The 21,866-nt window shown below is 31.6% G+C and overlaps 1 protein-coding gene across 41 annotated transcripts in view; it reads left to right on the plus strand.

Annotated features, from left to right (window-relative positions):
- Positions 1-21,866, plus strand: part of R3HDM1 (R3H domain containing 1) — a 159,040-nt gene that overhangs the window by 89,662 nt on the left and 47,512 nt on the right. For 10 of the 41 annotated variants that reach the window (XM_056793770.1, XM_056793779.1, XM_056793775.1 and 7 more), the window contains 13 exons: positions 2,368-2,482; positions 3,994-4,020; positions 4,305-4,383; positions 8,614-8,673; positions 8,760-8,900; positions 11,670-11,778; positions 11,863-11,958; positions 12,161-12,198; positions 12,284-12,334; positions 12,424-12,650; positions 15,069-15,323; positions 16,865-17,016; positions 20,401-20,502. In XM_056793770.1, coding sequence (XP_056649748.1) covers positions 2,368-2,482; positions 3,994-4,020; positions 4,305-4,383; positions 8,614-8,673; positions 8,760-8,900; positions 11,670-11,778; positions 11,863-11,958; positions 12,161-12,198; positions 12,284-12,334; positions 12,424-12,650; positions 15,069-15,323; positions 16,865-17,016; positions 20,401-20,502 — 1,452 coding nt within the window. The remainder of the gene's footprint in view (positions 1-2,367; positions 2,483-3,993; positions 4,021-4,304; positions 4,384-8,613; positions 8,674-8,759; positions 8,901-11,669; positions 11,779-11,862; positions 11,959-12,160; positions 12,199-12,283; positions 12,335-12,423; positions 12,651-15,068; positions 15,324-16,864; positions 17,017-20,400; positions 20,503-21,866) is intronic. The other 31 variants (XM_056793784.1, XM_056793785.1, XM_056793776.1 and 28 more) reach the window with 7 other exon arrangements.

Consider the following 21,866-nt stretch of genomic DNA (forward strand, 5'->3'; position numbering starts at 1 on the left):
CTACCAATTCATTTATCTTGGAAAACTAGATTTTTTTTCTTTAAGGTTGGACATTTTAAAAGTTAAAATGCACTTAAGTGATTCATAGCTTGTGACTGATGGAAAAAAGTAACTGCTATACAATGGAATTATCAATTCTAATTTATTTTAATGAAGTAAATTTAGATTTCTGATTGACACACACTTGGAATTTTCTTATTAAAACCATTGGTGTATGAGCAGTTTAAGCCTCTGGATTACGTTTCACATTTTCCTAGGATAATAAAATACAGCAGAAATACTTTGAAGAAAAATCTGAAGGGAATACAAGAGACTGTCATCATGTAAAAACTCTTTTCCCTTTTCTGTATTGAGTAGGATTATAGTTATGAAATGAGCTTGTAGGTGCAGGTAGACTGCACCAAGGGAGTTGTTATGTTAGAATGTTTATTTGTGAGATATTTTGAAGGTAGAAACAATATGACTTGGCTACAGGTTGCACATAGAGTCTGATAGTGAGAGAATGACACAAGGTGACAAACTTGGGTGATTAGAAGAAAGGTACCTGTAATAGGGAAGTAAGCATTAATATATTAAGCTGGATTAATTTCTCAAAATGCTACTTTCATGGCCAACACCCTAATTCATTCCCTTACCATCCTTCAAACCTAGACGGTTACAGTGGTCCATACCTGGCATGTAATCTGTATTCTCACTGACTTCTTAGAGCCCTTGATTAATTCAAAGCTCATCTCAGATGCTACCACCTAAAAGACCTTTCTTCTCTTCCCTCCCAACACCCCCATCTACTAGTGTTTTTGTCATTCCATTTACTTCTGGTTTGTAATTAATTTGAAATTTTCACCTAATCAATCAAGCATTTTTGAATGACGTTCATACACACATGTGTGCATGCTTGCAAAAATGTACACACCTTTATAGAATATAAGTTGATTATGAGAATAGGTATTTTTGTTTGGTTTTTTGTTTTTTAAACCCTTACTTTCCATCTTAGAATCAATACTGTGTTTGTTCTAAGGCAGCACAATGGTAAGGGCTAGGCAGTGTGGGGTCATGTGACTTGCCCAGGGTCAGACAGCTAGGAAGTGTCTGAGTTCAGATTTGAACCCAGGACCTCCCATCTTTGGGCCTGGTTCTCAATCCACTGAGCTACCCAACTACCCCCAGTCATTTCTGTTTTGACACAGTGTATCCAATACTTGACATAGATCCTGCAGCTTAGTGGTTATTCAAAAAATGATTGTTGACAAATTAGATGAAAATGTCACACTAATCACAAACCAAATGTAAATGGAATGGCAAAAACATGTTTTGGTAGCTTTTTAAACTCTAGTCAATTTTATTCTCTGCAAATCAAAAGAAGTGATATGGAAATTCCTTATCTGATAATTCATCATTTATATTTGGCTTTTGCTGAGATTTTTGTCTCTTGATCCATCTTGAAAGCAAAAGCTAGCAATGGAAAGGTAGCAATTGAAAATGGACTTAATATTGAGGACTCAGTATTAATACGACTTCTATAGTTTTTTCACTATTTATTTTTGGTCTGGAACTCTCATTTTATTGGTATAGGAATCTAATGTTATGGAATTTTTTTCTATTTATATTATATTGGCAATTACTATGTCAACACATTACATGGAGCACTACAAGATTGTTACTTCAACATGCATGATCATACATCCAAAAAAACAAACAAGAAATTAGAGGGCAGCTGGATAGCTCATTAAATTGATAGCTAGGTCTAGAGATGGGTTCAAATCTGGCTGCAGACACTTCTCAGCTGTGTGACCCTGGGCAATTCACTTAACCCCCATTGACTAGCCCTTACCACTCTTCTGCCTTGGAACCAATAGACAGTATTGATTCTAATACAGAAGGTAAGGGTTTTTAAAAAAATAATACATCCACTATATACTAGATATGGTACTTGAATTCACAGCTTCTGACTCCAAAATCTGCCCTTTATTTGTAGTGCCATGTAGTCTCATCCTCAATTAGAATTATCTTTTTGTATGTGCCCTAGTGCCACTGAATAGAATTCAAGCTCTTTGTTTATAGGTTCTGAGGGGTTAAGATCATTTCATTCATTTAAAAACAAACAAGGTATATAATTTGTCATAAATTAAGTTTTAAAATACTTTAAAAACTAAAATATTTTACATTATTTGATCTTTTGTGTATATTTGGTAATGTATAATAATTTTGTATTTTAATTTTTTTTTAACATATCTACTTTTCCTCAGAAAAAGAAACGGTTCTCTTAACAATCTAGAATATTTTCCACTACTCAAAAATAATGAAAATATGTATTATAAAGTAACTAAATTTGTTAATTTTTAACAAATAATTCATCTCATCTTTCAGCAGGAGAAAATCCAGATCCAGTTAACACAATCATTTGAAAAAGATGAGAAACCCTCCAAAGATGAAGCAGAAAAAGAAAAAGGCGATAAGTTGCCCAGAAAAATGTTATCAAGAGGTTTGCAATCTAGTTCTTTGTTTCTAAATTGCCTTTTATTAATCCCAAGTCAAATCCTATATCAGTTGCAAGAAATCATTATTGCAGATAATTTAACCATATTCAAAACCTGCAAAACATTTTACAGAGAAGACAGCAATAACACTAAGAAACCTCCCTCCCAAGAGTGATAATGGTAGTAGATTGTGTTTCTTTGCCTTTGATGTCTCCATATTGAAATACTATAATCAGATAAGTTAGGTGGCTCAGTGGATAGAGGACCAGACCCTGAGATAATAGGTCCTGGGTTCAAATTTGACCTCAAATATTCCCTGATTGTACGACCCTAGGCAAGTCTATAAACCACTCCTTGTCTTTCCTTTACCATTCTTCTGCTTTAGAATCAACACTTAGTGTTAGTTCTAAGACAGAGGGTAACATTTAAAGAAAGATGACTATCACTATAGTGCTTTATATGTCCTTTTCCAGAATATTACTGTATAATTCTTGTCAAAAGCAAAAGTTTAAGAGTAATAAATTTTTTAAAAATATGACCCAGAATGCTAAATTTCTGAGAGTGATGTTTAAAAATCTTTCCAAGAATGCTTGAAGTAAATTTTATCACTTAACCAAAAAGTATGGACCTAAATCTTTTATTGATCAGTACCAAGCTACTTAGGAAATATTTTAGAAAGAAAATGTTAATCCAATTTGATTTATTTCTGGCCCAATTTGCAAAATAATCACAAAGAAGTCTTTTAATGTGGAAAAGAAGTATCTTAGATAACCTCAGAATTTTCTAGAATCTGTGATCCTATAAACAATATGGGCTATAAAGAACATGATCAGATGGTGATTTGGTTTGTTAACACATCATTTCTAAGAAGACACTCAAAGAAATCAGTGTAAAAGAAACATGAAATAACCAAATTAGTCAAATTAGCATGTTTAAGTACAAAATAATTCTTTATCTTTGATGCTTTTATATAAGCAAGAAGCATTGTCCTCTTAAACCTTGTAAAACCACATTGGATTTTAATTACTTTCAATGTTTCTGGTGCCACTTTGTCATGTTTTTGTATATACCTTTTACTTTTTCACATGAGAGAAATGGAAAATAGTTTTTAACTGTCACTATCACCCTTTTGATGTTTTGGAGCCCTGAGATTACACACCACTCTGTTCAACTGCAAAAACATCTTAAGAGTTTTCTTCTGGTTTTTGGTTCAAGATTTAAGTTTTAGAGAGTTTGGGGGGTGCGTGTGTGTGTGTGTGTGTGTGTGTGTGTGTGTGTGTGTGTGTGTGTGTGTGTGTGTGTGTAATACCCATTGTTGCTATCAAGTAGTATGTGAAGTAGGATAGAGTAGGATAGCCAGTTTTTTAGACCTAGACATACTTTTCCCACAATTAAAATTCCTGTTCTTCACTACATCAAAATTGTTTTGTCTGTAGTTACACCAATACTGAATGAAACATTATCTTTTCTATTAGAAATCTTTTAAGTCTAAATTATTTGGAATTTTTTTTTTAAGGAAGATATGTTGCGCATGAGAAGAGTGGTAAGTACATATTAGGATTTTTCACAAACTGTAAATGTGTTAAATTGTTATTTGTTAGATTAGATATATAACTATATAAATTGATGCTGGCTGAAGTTATATGGAAATAGAAGAATTGTATTAGTCCAAATTAATTTTTGTGTTCCCCTTCCCTAGTTTATCAGTTTTTCTATATGAGGAACATCTTTATCCAGTAAAATTTAAGATGAACATCATGTATATAAGGATAAAAAGATATGTGTTCAAGCAACTTTATACTGGATTTTTGTGTTGTTGTTTTTTAGATTCCAGTCAAGAATACACAGATTCAACTGGCATAGATCTACATGAATTTTTAGTAAATACATTAAAAAACAATCCCAGGTAAAAATAAATAAAAAAGGTTTGAATTCAATCACTTCCAGCATACCATAATCTTGCTTTTTCTGTTTTGACTCAGAGTATTATGAGTATAGATAGAGATTTTAATGAGGCTTGAAATAGTTTGTTTCTTGTGGCTAAGATATGATGCTCAGTATATGTATCACATAGATATATTTTTAAACTATTTTTCTTTATGTTACACCCTTATTTTTGTTGTTTGAGGTACACTTGATTAATTATGAAAGACATAATTTTGCTTTACTATAACATACTCTGCTACATAAAACCTAATTTTTTAAAATGTAAAATTGGCTAATGAAGTATTTTTTGTTTTTCTTTCCAAGGTTGTTATGAGAGATTTGTTGTTATGAGAGATTAAGTAAATATTTTCACCAAATTGAGAATATTTCTGCCACTTTTGTTAGCATAGTGTTTTAAAATCCTAGATGTTCAGAATCTATTAAAGTAGAATTACATTTTATTTCTATTCCAATATATCAAGTCTATTATCTTTCAGATTTTACCTTTGACTAGTCTTTCTTTTGAGTTCTCATTCATATTTATCATATACTTTCATATGTAAAATTTCTACTTTGTCCCTCTTTTCTATATAGGATTGTTATTGCTTGTTTTTATTTTAACATATAACCACGATCCCATCAAGAAAGGTTTTGAAACAATTTTTGCCATCTCCTAGAAAGTATGAATCAGAAAACTTGCAAATGTTGATTGAGATAACAGGCAATTCTCTATTACTTGGTATTTTGCATCCATCTACGAGGTGATAGCCACTCATAATATTTATAAAAAGGAATAATTGAGCTAAAAACCAAAATGCTTAGAAAATCAGTCCAGCCCATAAGTAAATGTAGGCATAAAACAATTCAAAGCCAGATAGCAAATCTTATTGGTTCATCCAAGTCTCTGCTGTTCTCCATTAATGTTGGTATTAAATTGCCTGGTGCTTACTGTTAATAAATGTTTATTGATTAATTAGCCTTAGGATGAATGAATATATATACATACATATATATATATATATAGTAAGACTAATCTATAAAATGTGACCAAAATCAACATATTACAGGAAATCGTGGCAACTATTGAATCTTAATTGAAAAAATAGAAGGTTTACTCATTTACTGACTTCGTAAACAATATTCCATTTAAGCATGAATAGTGATTTTTCATGGTTCTAACTTAATGATAAGTGTAATCAGCTTCTGTTGATTTTTTTAAATCTAAAATTAACCTCAAGATGTTGATTAAGTTTAGAGTTTTTTTGACATTAAAACTTATTTATGCCTTAAGGCATTTGTAATTGAAACTTAGAAAGGATGTTTCCTTTTATCATTTAAAGGACCTTAGCAAAAAAGTTTTGTTTTTCATTTTCCACTTCAGATTGTTAAATCTAATTTTTTTCATCCTTTGACCAATGAGTGAGTTAACGTAATCCAAAGATTATGACTCAAATTGAAAGTTATCTAAAGCATGTTTTTAAAACAACCAACCAAAAACATTTTAAATCCTGTTGCAATCAAAACTGATTAACTCCTAAGACTCACAGATGACTATCAGTTACGTTAAGAGGAATTGTACTTGCTGGCCAAAAAAATTTTTACATTTTTTAAATCTTTTAATGTATATGTCCATGAACTTCAACTTAACTATGCTTATTTAGGGAATTCCATTTAACATCAGACCCAAGATTAAATGTATTAATTTTTATTAATTCTTTACCTTATTCACTACCCTTGATTTCAACTCTTTATCACTGTGTAATTGAAGGATACCATGTTATGGATTATTATAAATGTTCAGTAATGCCAGAGTCATTAGTGTTTGACTGTTAGAAAGTTTTGTGATAGTTTCTTGAAGTAAAACTCGCATGTATAGGCTAATATTAAGATTAATTTATTTTTATCTTCTTGGAAAGATGGCCAATGGTCAAAGGTCAAAATTGATTTTAATTAATTTATTTATTTGTTTATTTATTTATTTGTTTATTTGCTTTAGCATAGAAAATTTTATAATACACATATTTACACTTCTTGCACCTAACTAATTTTGGGTTCTGGTGTATTGACTTGAACCCTAGTAGCAATTTATTTACTTCCAGGCATTGCTTTATTTTGTAATAGTATCTAGTTTTTCTCTGTAAACAGATAGTATCTATATAGGTAGCCAATTTGAAATTTTTACTTTGGATAATTGTTACATTTTTTAAAATTGAAATGTGTTTTTAAGTGCTTTTAACAGAATTGTAAATACATACCTAAGGGCCAATATCCATCAGAACCTATAAATAACATATTCATTAAGATCCTTTATAAAGTTCTATTCAGAAAACAATTGGTATTTGTGAACCTAACAAGACTGTGATTTGATCACGTATTAACGTGAAAAATACTGCACATAATGAAATATGAATGTTAAAGAACTTCCAAATATATAAAGAGAAATTGGAAGAAAAAATGATTAAAGCAATCATGGAATGAAAAATAAGACCCTATATTTAGTTTAGTGTCCGATTTAGCTATGAATTATGACCTGTAAGTCTTACATGTTTCATTTTCATTCTTTCTGAAAAACTAAATAGCTTATAGCCCACAAAGGAAAACTTAATTTGTTCTTCTTTTGGAACCAACACAAATATTCTAAATATACCATTGCCAAATGGAAAAACCTGAGAAAACAAGATGATTTCATAGTTGTAAAAATGTCTTCATTATTTATGAAATCCTTATTCTTCAGAATTGTAACACTTGTTTAATAAGAAGAGGGGTGGGGAATGAAATAAACTTCTATATCATAGAAGTAGATAAAAGTGTCATATACCCTCCTATGGGTTTTCCCATTTTCCACCAAGATGAATATTAACTTTTAAACATGTTGGGATGGATTAAATAATCTGTGGGACTTTGTATCATAAATATAATTGATTTAGCAAATAGCCTGACACATATTTGTGTGTTTATAATAAGAAGTTAATACCCGAGATCCTTTTTTGCATGTATAGAAATAAATATGCGATTAATATTCTAACTGATCAGATCAGTGACATATTGTGATTTATATTTGTAAATATTTCTATTTGCAAATTAAACCCTATCTCAAAAAAATGAGATACATTTATTACTATTCAAAAATCTACAGAAAGTTTCAAATGAATTGTAGTTCAAGTGTGACATCACCTCTAACTTATAAAAAGAATCAATAAATAGAACCCATTAAAAGATTCTGTTAAGACCTTCAGGTCTTTGAGAATCAATCAGCTTTGTTTTGGTAACCTAAAAAGGCATGAAAGAGGAAGATGTCCTGTGTCTAATTTCTGCAAGTCTATTATATTCTCTCTGTCTTTTTCCCCCTGCCCTTCCCGCACTTTACATTGTTTTCTAAGGATGTTCAGTTTTAATGTTATGGTCTCTTATCAAGTATTATTCTTAGGATGTGGAATTTCTAGTGGCTACAGAAAGAAGGTTCTAATGCTATATTCCCTAGAGATAATGTGAGGCCTTTGGGAATCTTTGCCTACTTTTTTACATCACTAGGGTATCATTAAGTGAGTTACAGTCTCAGTACTAACTTATATCACAGTGGTCTGAAAGAGTTTATGTAGAATCCCAAGGGTTCTCATTTATTTTACATGCTTAAAAAGGATGACTCTTTTTTCCCCTTTTTTAAAGAAAAGGTATTTTAAAGACCTTTAAAAGCATTAGTTTATAAAAAATTAGGACCAAAAAGTCCTTTTCCTCGTCATCATCCTTCTTAATAACTAAAGTAATAAACGTTTCTTATACCATTGTCCTATGATGCTCAATTCCCCCTAGCATTTGATTCCCTGAAGAGTGTTCCTGTTCTTGGCATTCCATAGTCTGTTTCTTGCTTCATTGGGGTACCACATGGTAATGGCATCGTAAACATCAGCAAGAATTTTTCTTTTTACTATATCGTTCCTTTACCTACTCATAAAAGCAAGAGAAATTTCTAGATCCTGTTTCTGCCTCTTTATAATATGTGATACAAATATATCTAATAAATTAATAAAACTTAAGACTTTTATTCTTTAAAACATGGCTTTTTTAGGAAAATTAGCCAATACTATAGAATTGTATCGTGATCAAGCCCCATGATTCATTTCTTACCAAAAAGTATGTCATCCATATGTCTTAAATTCATGTTTGCTTCAATTTAAGGTTTACATGTGAAAATTATTATTTTGTTTTTCAGGGACAGAATGATGCTGCTGAAATTAGAACAGGAAATTTTAGATTTCATTGGTAATAATGAGTAAGTTCTGACATTTTAAAGAAACCAAGTTGCCAACAATAATTTTATTTGTTTTGCTAAACTTGCTTTTGTTTTTTTATTTCTAGATCTCCAAGAAAAAAATTCCCCCCAATGACATCTTACCATAGGATGCTATTACATAGAGTAGCTGCTTATTTTGGATTAGACCACAATGTTGATCAGAGTGGGAAGTCAGTCATAGTGAACAAAACTAGCAATACAAGAATGTAAGTGCTAAAAGTTTGCGTAAGTGTGTATTTGTGTATGTTTGGACAAACGTTTTTATATCACTGTAATAATTGTTTCTTCCTATAGCACCTTCCACATAAGCCTCTCCAAGTGTTTTATCAGTTTAGTTAATTTAACATTTAAAGAATTTTTTTGAAATGATCCCCTAAAATCACTTATATCACGTAGACAAATTGTTCCAACCAGAGCTTTTAAATGTGGCAGATGAATGAAAAATTTCTATGATAAATTTCTATCTTTGAGGTTGCTCTGTAGAGATTTGTATGTAGTTCAAAAATGCACAAAGATGGGAGTCATTTTTTTATAGTCCAGTATCCAAAATCAGTTACTGGAATATATCAGCATGTGTAAGATACATACATATATACTTGGGCAAGTATGAAGTGGGAAAAAATCTTTTTCACACTCTGCTCTTATTTTACCCTTGCTCATCCTTCCTCTTGTTTCCTCGTGATTCCTCAACCCCAATACTAGCTCAAGCTCTTTCCCTCACAATTTAAATTTATTGCTATTCATCCTTTCTATAATGTTATTACTCATTTGTTTAATTAAAAATTCAACTTTACCTTTTTTTTCTGACTAGCATTTGCATTTTAAGAATAAGGTAGACCCTTAAACAAGGGGAAAATCTTGAAAAAGAGATATTCTCCTAATTCTTCTTGGACTGTGTCTAGACTGCTCATATAAGAAAACTGACATGAAAGATAACTTTCTAGTTGGCGCAACAAATCTGAGCCCCTTATCAGTATCCTGCCTACTTATTTGACACTCGATCATCTATCTCATAGTAGTAAGCATCAGCAGATTAGAAGAAATATTAAAAACACTTGTTTTTCTAAAATGTTTCCCTAATATCCTCAAATCATTCTTTATTTCAAGTCCCAGGGTTTATACTACATCTTTTTTAATCCCATTTGATTATAGCCAATCCAAGCTATTTACCTAGTGGTGAGATGGGGATTTTCACTTTACAATAATTCCTTTGTCTATAATAAAATGAATTGGATTTTAAAAACCTTTAGCATTGTTTTTTATAAGCAAGGCAATTAGAACTAAACTGAAAAACTAGGGATGGCTTCGAAAGGTGTTTTTTGTTTTGTTTTTTTATCACTTTAAAACCTACAAATATTTTTCTGAATATCTTAACGTATTTTAAATATATTGCTTTTCCTGCCTATTCCCCAACTACTTTTTTGTACCTCAATCAGTTAGAAACTACAGTCATGTCCAAGCCCAGAAAGAGTAAGACTGGGGTTAGGGGAATAAGCTTGAAGAGCCGTCAAACTAAAGATGAACCACAGTAATTTTAACCAAATACCTTCCAACTTTACTAAAAGTTGCTGGATGCCCAGATACATCTTCATTAGCAGGCATTTTGACTAACCTTTAGACTAATGATTCTCTAAGGTTTTCAATACAGTGTAACCTCAGTCATTTGAATGTCCAAAGTCATATTAGAAAGTCTTAGGGTTTTTTCATTTGAGATCAACAAAATTAACTAATTTGAAATTTTTTATCATTCATTTCAAGTAACATGGAACAATGATACGATTGCAGATACCTGAATTTCAAATCATTGAAGTTACACTGTATTCTTATTTTATATCAGATATAAAGGAGTTTGTAAAACAGAAAACCTTAGAGATCTACTCCAATGAATAAAAACAAACTTGCCTTTTCCTCATAGGCAGATTCCCCACTCCAGCGTTGAACCTGTGGTGTTATGGAAGTCAACAACCCAGTGCACACTGGGGTGTCTCAGTGGAGCGGGAAGTTGGCGATTGCAGGGCAGTAAATTCAGGCATCTATAAAAGAAAGAGGTAAGACAGTCTTAAGGTTAGCTGAAATGCCTGCTAATGGTACTTGGGGTGGAAATCCAGCTGCTCTTACAGAAGTTGCGAGGCACCTGGTTCAACTTTATTTCCTTTAGGGCATATTTACTAAAACATAAAATCCCTGAGTCATGAAAAAAGAGCAAATTATGGCTTTATACAAATACAAACCTGTCCCTAGGTGTATATTGAAGAATCACATAACTAACAGTAGTAATTTGCTATAATTTTTATGGCTATTAAAATTTATACTTTAACAATGACCTGATTGTGGCCCTCCTCAGTTGATTAAGGACCATATTTACTATATTTCTGCATCTTTTTAAGTTCTGACTCTTCAATATGGTTGTTCAACTAAATCTATGGAAAATTTTTCAAACTCATCTAACTTCTGTTTATCTGTGTTTCATTTAACAAATTTTCTCAAGTTATTAGTCTGATTGGTGTTGGACTTGCCTTGGAATAAAAATTTTCACACTTCAGAGTTTACTAAGAACTTTTCTATTCATCTCTATTAGAGGAGGAATATAAGATTATCTCAAGTAGTAGACAAAAAGAATTGATTATTACAAAGCTAAGTAGTTCAAGCATTAGGGATCGTCAATGGAACATGTACCCACTGTCAAACCAATTTTAAACATTTTCAGCGGTTTTCTACTGAAATTCAAAATTTCATAGAGTATAAATTATAGAAACACAGAGAGTACGTAGCAATTCTTTGTAAGTAGAATACTCTGTTAATAAAATTTAAGTATATCTAGTTTAAAAAACCACATGAAGATACAAAGACACATTAAGTTCAAGTTGATATTTTCTTCTCTGTTGTCACTGTTCTTTCTATAGTAACTAATAGGTAATTGTTTTTTACTTAAGTGCTATCCTACATTGTCATTTTTTTGTTCTTTTCTTTTTTAGACCAGATCAGAAATTTAATGATCATATCAAGGATGATAAAAGTGAAGACTTTCAGAAGCGTTATATCCTTAAAAGAGATAACTCTAGTCTAGACAAAGATGATAATCAGGTGAGTAAAATTAGAACATTTTTCTGACTATTCTATTCATTCGTTTTCACAGTATTAATATTCACAACTGTTATTTTCATTTAGATGCGAATACGATTAAAAGATGATAGAAGAAGCAAATCTATAGAAGAGCGAGAAGAAGAATATCAAAGAGCTAGAGATCGAATATTTGCCCAAGATGTATGTAAAATAAGCATAATCTTGCTAATTCATAATGTTGCAAAGTGTACTAATTGTTCATTTGAAGAAGGAACCCTTTCATACCCTTGTCACCACTATTGAGCAAAAGCTTCAAAAATTGAATGTTTCCTCATGAGTTTTTTTCTTATGAATACAATATGTATTTTGCTATAACTCTGCATTTTATATTCTTTCTTTTTAGTCTCTGTGTTCCCCAGAGAGCTATCTTATTGATAAAAGGTAAGTAGATTTCTTTCCTTCGTATTTGTCATCAACTGAATTCTGCTGACAGTAATCAGTTAATGTCTTCTGAAAATTCCTACAGAATCCAAGAGGAAGAAGCAAATAGTACACAACAACGACGCCAAATATTTAGGTATTTGAAATTTGTTATCCTATGCATGTGTTTTGCCATCCTTTCCCTACATTTTTAAAAGCCATATGTGTTCATTTTCTAAATTCCAGAGTCAATAAGGAAGCATCTGGAAGATCAACAACCAGCCATCAGAGTAGCACTGAGAACGAGCTGAGGTGCTCTGAGCCCCGTCCCTGGAGCAGCACAGACTCCGATAGCTCCCTCCGTAATCTGAAGCCAGCTGTAACCAAAGCGAGCAGCTTCAGTGGAATTTCAGTTTTAACAAGAGGGGATAGCTCTGGAAGCAGCAAAAGCATAGGCAGGCTTTCAAAAACAGGTACAAATATCTCTAAAGAGTTATGTAGCAGATTAGTAACTTTGTTGGTAATTTAATGTCTTGGCTTAATTGTTTAAAGTTGTAGCATATACATTATCCTTGCAAGAAATACTTTATTTCACATAACACAGTCAGATTTTTTTTAATTTTCAAAATAAAGAACTTTATATGATCTAATTTTAAAGAATGAGGTAAAGTTAAACTTCTTCAATAAGAATTCATTTCCCTTGCCTGAGTATAACCAAGTCATGTTAATAGTGGGGCAACTAGGTGGCCCAGTGGATAGTGGGCAGCCCTTGTTGTCAGGAAGACTTGAATTCATATCCAACCTCAGACACTTATTAGGTTTGTGACTAAGCAGTTCATTTAACCCTGTTTGTTTCTATTTCTTCATCTGAAAAATGGGCTAGAGAAGGAAACTGCAAACCCCTCCTGTACCTTTGATTTAAAAAAAAAATTCAATCATAAAGTGTCATGCACAAAGTTAACAACTGAACAACAAATACTGATAGAATTCTTTTATATATATATATATATATGTAATACATATATATATAATTTTCCAGTGAATCTTAAAAGATTATTGTTTTGAATTCTTATTAAGGGTTTCATTCTTTGTCTAAGTTGAAATAAGTAAGGAGTGTTGGAAAACTTTTTTTAAAATTTCTTCAGGCCAGTAGCTAGTAGGGATTTAATATCAATCTGGAATCTGTGAGATTCAAATAGCCAAGGCATTATAACAGTATTTCCCCACCCTTGATTTTTTTTTTCAAACAATATATTGGCTGATAAGCATTTTTCCTCAGTGTTTTTGTCTGCCAACTTGTTTGGGTCCCACATCTGTTAAGTCCTTCGTGTGCCTTTTATTATTTTATTAAAATTTTTCATACAAGTTAGCAAACATGTCATTTCAGATTATAAGTTTAGCCTGAACTGAATATTTATGTTGGGGATAAGGATCTAAGGTGGAATCCTATATTTGAAGATGTCGGAATTTTTCTAATCCCTGACTTTGTCATTACTATAAATTGCTTGTTTTAATGAACAACACTTTTCCTCTAACTTATCTTTGCCAGTTCTCTTAGAAAACAAAGAAAAATGCATTGATTAGAGAGAATATGAATACATATTATTTAAGATTAAAGTTTTCTGTACATAAAAAACATCTAATTATATACTACATAATATAATACAAGTATATACATACTATATACACAGATACATACAAAAACCATAATTATAAAATACATAGCCAAAAATTTCATTAGAATTTGAACTGGCAGATATTTGCATATGAACCTGAAAACTGCTATATATGTTGTCGATCTAGTTTCTTTATTCTTGATTCAGCAAAAAAAAAAAAGTTTAATTTTTTTTTCATTAAAGGGAAAATTTATTTTTTTAACCTTTGGGAATGTATGCACTATCAGTAATTACTATTTGGTTGTACTGGTTTAAACAACTATGATTCCTTAATGGTATAGGAAAAAGAGTTCCAGATTTGGAATGAAATCCTGAAAAAGCACTAGATTGTAGAGAGATTCCTGTATTCACATCCTAACTCTGCCACTATCTCTGCCTGCATGACCTTAGAATTAACCTGTGTGATCCTCAGTTTTATCCCCTACAAAATGTTAGATGTTGGGTTCATCGTTTAAGTTCTCCTAGTTTTCCTACCCTTCAGAATTTAGTTTATATGATCATTATGCCAATTTCTAGAAAAAATCTTTATTCTATATATACGGTATCATAATCTTTCAATTTTTTTAGAGGCTTATCATCCAGTCATTCCAATTTTCCCATCTAGTTTAACACTTTATTTCTGTGAATTTCATTTTATATGCCATCTTTGTCCACTATTTGCATGGAAAATGGAAGAGTTCACTTTATTAGAGATAATGTGAATTTCAAAAGCAGTTCTTAGAGGATAACTTAAAATTATTTCCAATGATATGTAATGCCATTTAACAGTCTTTATTCTGGATTACATAAATTTAGGGTACAAGTTCTTATGCCCTTGAATATGTTATGCTTTTTATTATAAAAGGAGTTATAATCTATACATTCTTTTGGTGTTTATCCAAAAAGGTAACCTATATCAATTTATGTTTTAGAAATATGCTTGATGTATTTGGTTGCTTGATGTCTGGTTTTATTAGAAAACTGCTTGAATTGCATGCTCCATTTGTGTAAGTTTATTATTGTAAATAGTTTCTCTAGTCTACTTACTGTAATAAACTTGCTCAAGAAAAGATTATAATTTAACAAATAATCCAGTTCTTGTGTTTTTACATGTTAACTGCATGTTTTTACTGTATCAAGTTCTATTATAGGTTTTTTTTAAGTCTGCATTTTTAAATGAGTTTGCTATTTTCTGTATCTAAATAAAAAATCCATTTCTTATTACTCCTTTCCTAGGTTCTGAGTCTTCTAATAGTATAGGGTCATCCACGGGCTCTCTTTCTCACATCCAACAGTCTCTTCCAGTTACAGCTCTCAGCCAGCCTTCTCATGGTCCCCCTGTCGTCTACCCAACTGTCAGCACTAGTAATTCTCTTCCCTTTGATGGTGGCTTAAGTGGGCAAGTTGCACCTCCTAGCACTAGCTTCTTTTTGCTTCCCTTGGAAGCAGCAGGCATACCACCTGGCAGTATTCTGATCAACCCACAAACAGGTTGGTATCCAGATATGGATGTTTCTTTTATTCATGTACTTGGGAGTTATTTACAAATCAAAGCATGTTTATTAATTTTTTTCTCTTTGTCTTTATAATTCTTACATTTTTCATGAATTATTACATCTTAAGATTTTTATTTGGAGGAGGTCAAAAATGTAGGTGTTAATTTTTTTTCTTCTAATGAGAACTTCATGACATTTCTGTTTTAGCCTGAATGATGATTTAGATCAGAAGTAAGATGTGCCCTAGGAATAAACAGTCTCCAAGTATATTCCAAAATATGTATAATTAATTGCCAATCTTCATAAATTAACATGAAATCTTTAAGTGGTTATAATATATTTCTCTTAATAGCTATACTTCTTTGGTGCATAAGCTCCTTTCAAGAATATCACGTAATTAAGGCATTTTGCCAAGCCCTACATATAGTTCCCTAATCTGTATCCCATATCTTAGAACCATATGCTCACATGTAATTAATGTGTTGGTTTAATTAACAATTTATTTCGTTTAGTGAATATTATGCAGACAAGATTATTTTAGACACTTTTAGATATAGAACAAGTGTGCAAAAAAGATAACCTTCATAGAGTTAATAACCTATAAATAAGTAGAATATACCCAAATGGATCAATTGGATATAAATTATTCACATAATATTTCTATTGTCTTTATTGTGGCTACTATATTTCCTTTCAATAAATAATGGTTCAGTCTCTTTCTAGGTCAATAGAAGAGTTTGTTTTATAGTACTTGAATTCTAAATAAATTTCATCAGCTAAAAATAACACATTATTCCCATGTAAAACAAAGCCTTCTCTGAAAGTGACTGTCTTATTTATGCCATGAGAATGGCTAATATCATCAGTTATTTATCATAATTATCTAAATTCTCTATTTTTCCTAATCTAATTAGTGGCTGCATACATTAAGAAGGTGGTTCAATATCCTTATGTAAAATATCTGATTCATTAGGTGTCAAACACTTAACTGAACATTTTTCCCCATAATTGCTTTTGCTGATGTAGAGTGTTTACACTGTGCCTTTTTCCATATCTGGGACCAGTAAGGAAAGCCCACAAGAATTTACCTAGAAGGGTTTCAAGAAAGCTTCTCTTTATTTAAGAAGGATGCTAAATATTCTTAGTAGAATGCTTTCTCCTTTACTGTTTCTTTTCATCTGTTTTGTACAATTATGTTGTGAGTCCTACTCTTAATTAAATACTGAATAACTAAACCCCAGTTAAACTCATAAATTTTATGTTTTTTAAAATCTTTTAAAATAAGTCATAGATACTTGTTTTTTAATAGACATAATTAAAATTAAACGTAATTGAAATGCAATATGCAAACAACTGTACCAAATAGTTTTCTACTCTATGCCTATAGAATGAATTATAAATGTAATAATATCCTTCTGTACCTAGCATATAGCTTTTAAAATGAATTTTTCTAATATGGCAATATGGTAGTAGAAAATATACTTGGTAGAGATTTTTTAAGTCTTCTTTTTCCAATATATTTTTCTCCTTTTATAGGTCAGCCCTTTATAAATCCTGATGGCAGTCCAGTTGTGTATAATCCTCCCATGAATCAACAGCCCATTAGAACCCAAGTGCCTGGACCTCCACAGCAACCTCCTCCTCCCCAACCATCACAGCAACAAGCAGCCAATCACATTTTATCACAGGTGCACATATCCTAGATTACATGTTGTCATGTTTACCTTCCTTCATGTAGTTTGAGGTAGATTCACTGATTTTAATCTGGTGAGAGTGAGTGTTTCCTAGAATCTTAACCTTCTGTCTCTTTTCTAGAAGACCCCCTATTTCTATTTCACTGCTTAATATATTGAAAAGACTTTCTCCCATACATTAACTGTTGAACCATTTTCTTCTCTATAGAAGTTCCTGACATTACAGAATTACTTGTATAAGATGTCCCATTACTCTCAAGGGAACCCACGTAAAATTTTTCAAAGTTCTTTGGCTAAATACTTGTGAACTACTATAAAGTAATAATATGTGTTTGTTTCATCAGTCACCCCCAAAAACTGTTTTTTCATAATGCTAGCAAGGGATAGGAAAAGATAAAGATATAGCTAATTTAGAATACTTGTGAGCAATTTGTTATTATAATTCAATATATTAAGCAGCTAGAATATGGAGAGTTGGTCACCTTCTTTTGAGAAATCCTTGTTTCCCACCACACACACGTCATTTCCAAGACTCAAATTCTGATAATTTGAAGGCTCTCTGACTAATTTGCCATCCCCAGATCCTTCAATGCTAATGGACCACAAATGAAAATTTCATTTCATAAAAACACCTTTTGTAGAACTAGATTCATGGGCGTGAATCTATAGTTCTTTTGCTATATCACCAAACTACCATATCATTTGTCAGACAGATTTTCATAGAATTATACCAACTTTTCTGCAAATGACATATTCATTCTTGTTTTATAACTATTAGTGCTAAAATATGTAATTATTTTGGCTATATATTCATTACTAAATATTCCTCAGTCTATGCTGTGTAGATTAATATAACTTAAATAATAATAGTTTCAAACAGAATCACATACCATATAAGCCTTGTTAGCTTTATTTTGGCCAGCAGTAACCCTATGCTTCTCCCTATGTGAGAGAAGTTTGCTTGTGAGTTTGATATCATGCAAATATCAACTTATTTCAGTGTGCCAAACCAAATAAATGCTAATTTTAGATTATCCTAAACTCCAAAAAGTATTTTAAACAGTATTTTCAATGAGTTAGCATACCCTTAAAACAACCTTAGCATTTCATGAGGATGATTAAGGTATAGATTTCAGTGTTTTTGTATTTGTACATTTCTTGGCATTTACTAAAGAGGTAAGAGCTTGCAAAAAGCTTTTAAGACAGTCTGGGGATTGAATTGTTGTTGTTCACATTTAATGTGTATCCTTAGGCCATAACCACTTATTGTTATAGATACCAAATATAGTCCTATACTTGAAGTTTAGCAATTCATCAAAGAACCAGATACCTTAAAGAGTCATAGCCTAGAGCTGTGTTGGTGAACCTATGGCACACTTGCCAGAGGAATTTGCTCCCCTCCCCCTTTTCCATGAACCTGAAATCATATCTCATAATGGTCTGGCCCTTTGCCCAGCAGTCCAATGGTAGTGCTATCTACCTCCCCTGTTTGCGTGGGTTTGGGAGGGCTTACATGTGTCAAGAGGGTTTCAGTTTGAGCTCCAAAAGATTCAGCATCACTGGCCTAAAGGAAGATACATTATACCATGAAATCTATGACAGGTTTTCCTACTGCAGATTCATGTGTTTAACAGCATATGCAGTTAGACAGTCATGGAGCTGATGAGGATGGAAGTCCTATCCTGTTCTCCTTGATATCTGAAATATTACAGATATTTATCTCATTTTCCAATCTTAGGCCAATGTTGAGGTTTTTCTATCTACTTAGTGTTCAAACACACTCTGTAGTATTATTTGCTCTTCATTTGGATATTTTATTGCACACTATAATATGGTTCAACACTATTTCTGATATCTAGCAATTCTAGAAATTCTAATCTCTTTGGGTGAGCCACCCTGTAACATTTCTTTAAAATATATTGCCCCAAGTTAAAGAGACTGCTTTTAAGTGTAAAGCTGCTTACAATAGGATCAACTATTATTATTTCTCTAAGTGATACAGAATATTCTTTCATTAGCCAAACACATTTAGCCAACACTTTTTCTATTACTATAGACCTCATTTTTATATCTTTTTATTTTTTCATCACCAAAAAATCTAGACCTTTTCTATCTGGTGGTAGTATAGTAACTGGTCAAGATGTTAGTAGAAAAAGTTATACCTAAATGGATATGAGTTAAGATCCTCTGTACTTTCCTGTACTTTTAGAAGTCAGGAAGTTGATTCCAAATTAATCATGTTGTCACCCTTTTTTGTCCATTTCAGAAAACCAAGTACTTTTTTTCATATACTGAAGTATTCATGTTTTGATTGTAGCATCATAGCCAGCCTCTAGAGTCTGCCTTTCCTTTTCTTTAGAAATTGATTCTGAGAACCTACTCAATAGTTTCTTGATTTGGTGTGGTGGGAAAGGTTGTGTTTGTGTTTGTTTACATATTCTTAGTGTATTGCCTCTGTGGTAAAAATGCATTTCACTCATTTATTTCTTGTTTTATAGCTATGCTCATCCTTTGATAACTTTTCCTCCTTCGGGCAGTTATCTTACCCACTTAAGTTTAGTTCATTGTTTATTGTGGATTTCTTTTAAGCACTGTCTTTGCAAGGTGTGTCTTCCAGAAGAGAGAGATTCCATGAACACACTTTTCAGCTAAAAGTAGGGTTTTTTAAACTGTGGTATTCTTTTGGAAAAAAAAACAGAGCTCTTTGAACTCAGCCTTTGCCAAGCTATTTCATTTGCCTCGGCCTGGTTTTTTGATCTGTAAAATGGGTAGAACGTTTAGTAACATATATATGCTTTCAAGTTTTTAAGATATACTGGTTAAACATAAGGTGAAGCAATGTGCAAGCCAGTAATCTTTTTACATGCTCATATGTTTTGGAAATAGAGGTAATTTTTTAAAAATCACAGTCATCTTTTTTTTTTTCTTAATGCATGTCACTACACCAATTTTGTAGTCACAATTTTAAATTATGTATTAGAAACTCCTTTCTACAGGTCAAGGATTAAGAATAAATAACTTTTCTCTTAGTGCCTGAAAACGAATATGATATTTAAGAAAATAGACATTAACTAAATTATCTATTTCAATTAAACACTTGATTATTAAATAAAAATGGACTGTCTTCGAAATGCTTTAGTTTTGATGAAATATTCTAGTTTTATAATAGATATGAAGACTTTAGGGAAGCCATATATTATTTCCTTAAGTTATATATAGGTAGCATTTCTTAATTTAGTATTGTATTTTCCTTCTGTATTATGTTTGTAGTGATTTGAAAATTTGTGATTCTTTTAGTGTATGAGACTGTAACTTTCCATTTTATGCACTTATTTCGCTCTGACATTAACACTTTTTGTAAACCTATTACTTCTTTAGCCTACTCGGCCTCTGCAGTCTTCTTCACAGCCTGTTCAGTACTCTACAGTCCCTTACCCATCCCCGCTCCTGCCAGTCTCACCTACCCAGCAATATACTGTGGTATTATATCTTCTACTCACCTCCTACATTCTTTTTGTGGGTGAATGTGTGATTAACTCCAATGTATGTTTTGTTTTGTTTCTGTTATTAGCATAAAAGCAAGGCGCCTTCATCCTTTTTAGATTAAAGAATACATGTGAACTTTAGAAATATCCATATCCTTTATAGACCAAAATTTAAATATTTAAAATACAGCATTAATCACATTGTCACTGATTACTTTCAATCCAGTCTTTTTTCAGCCTCATAAAGTAATACTTTTCAATTACTTCTCGCAGTTGTTAGATTTTGCTCCCAGTCAGGGCAGTAATAATCTTGTGTTGCAATTGAGATTACAGAGTTTTTTTCTGGTTTTGAATTTTATTATTACTATCACCCTCTTTTGTAGAATTATTGGAACTAGAGTAACTACAGGTATTGTTTCTGTAGGACATTGTTCTGAGTATTAGCCCAAGTTAAGCCATAGGTACAAGTACAAAATATGACTGATTGTTTTAGGGACCAATTTATTTTTTGAGTCAACATATATTAGCCTATCTAGTTATTCTATAAAATGTTATCCTTGTTCAAAGTGTTTTTAAAACTCTTGAGTCAGTCTATATAACAAACTATATAACAAATATAATATTTACACTTTTTTTCACCCCAGCAGGAATTATCCAACTTATTTCATTACACTTGTCTTTTAAGTTTTTTTTTTTAATCAGATCCACTCTCAAGAGATTTGAGGCTTTTACACAGAATATGCTAAAAACTTGGAAAGTTGGTAATAATCATAGGAAGCATTCCAAAAATGTTTAAGCATTGACATTAACATAGTTCCAAATTGCTTTCCAGAAATGGCTGGACCAATTCACAGCTTCACCAACAGTGCACTGGTATAATTCATTTCCCACAATCAAACTTATTCAATTGTTAAATATAGACTTTCCCTTGCCAATCCTACATTCATCCCAAATATAGTTCATGATTTTTACCTTTTGATTATTTCAGCTTAATGATTTTTAAGCCATCTTTTTAGTGTCAACTTATTTTCAAAGTTGTCTTTTGTACTAGAAATATATTTATTGCAACATTCTGCATTGGAAGAATGGGACCCCATTTGTGTATTTCAGTTCTATATTTTCCAAGGCAACAAGTTCTGATCTTTAAAACAGTCACTCAGTAAAACACTTGTTAGATGATATTGCCTCTATTGCCACAAAAGGTAGAAATATCAAACTTTTTGTTTATTTTGAAAGTTATTAATGGTAAGGACTTTGTCCATAGTTTTAAATTTACTATAGTGTTATATACATCAATACTATAGTATTATAAATTATTGAACTATTGAAAGAACATTGATATTGATATCAATATTGATA

The sequence above is a fragment of the Monodelphis domestica genome, chromosome 4 (assembly GCF_027887165.1).
Source record: "Monodelphis domestica isolate mMonDom1 chromosome 4, mMonDom1.pri, whole genome shotgun sequence".
NCBI lineage: Eukaryota > Metazoa > Chordata > Mammalia > Didelphimorphia > Didelphidae > Monodelphis > Monodelphis domestica.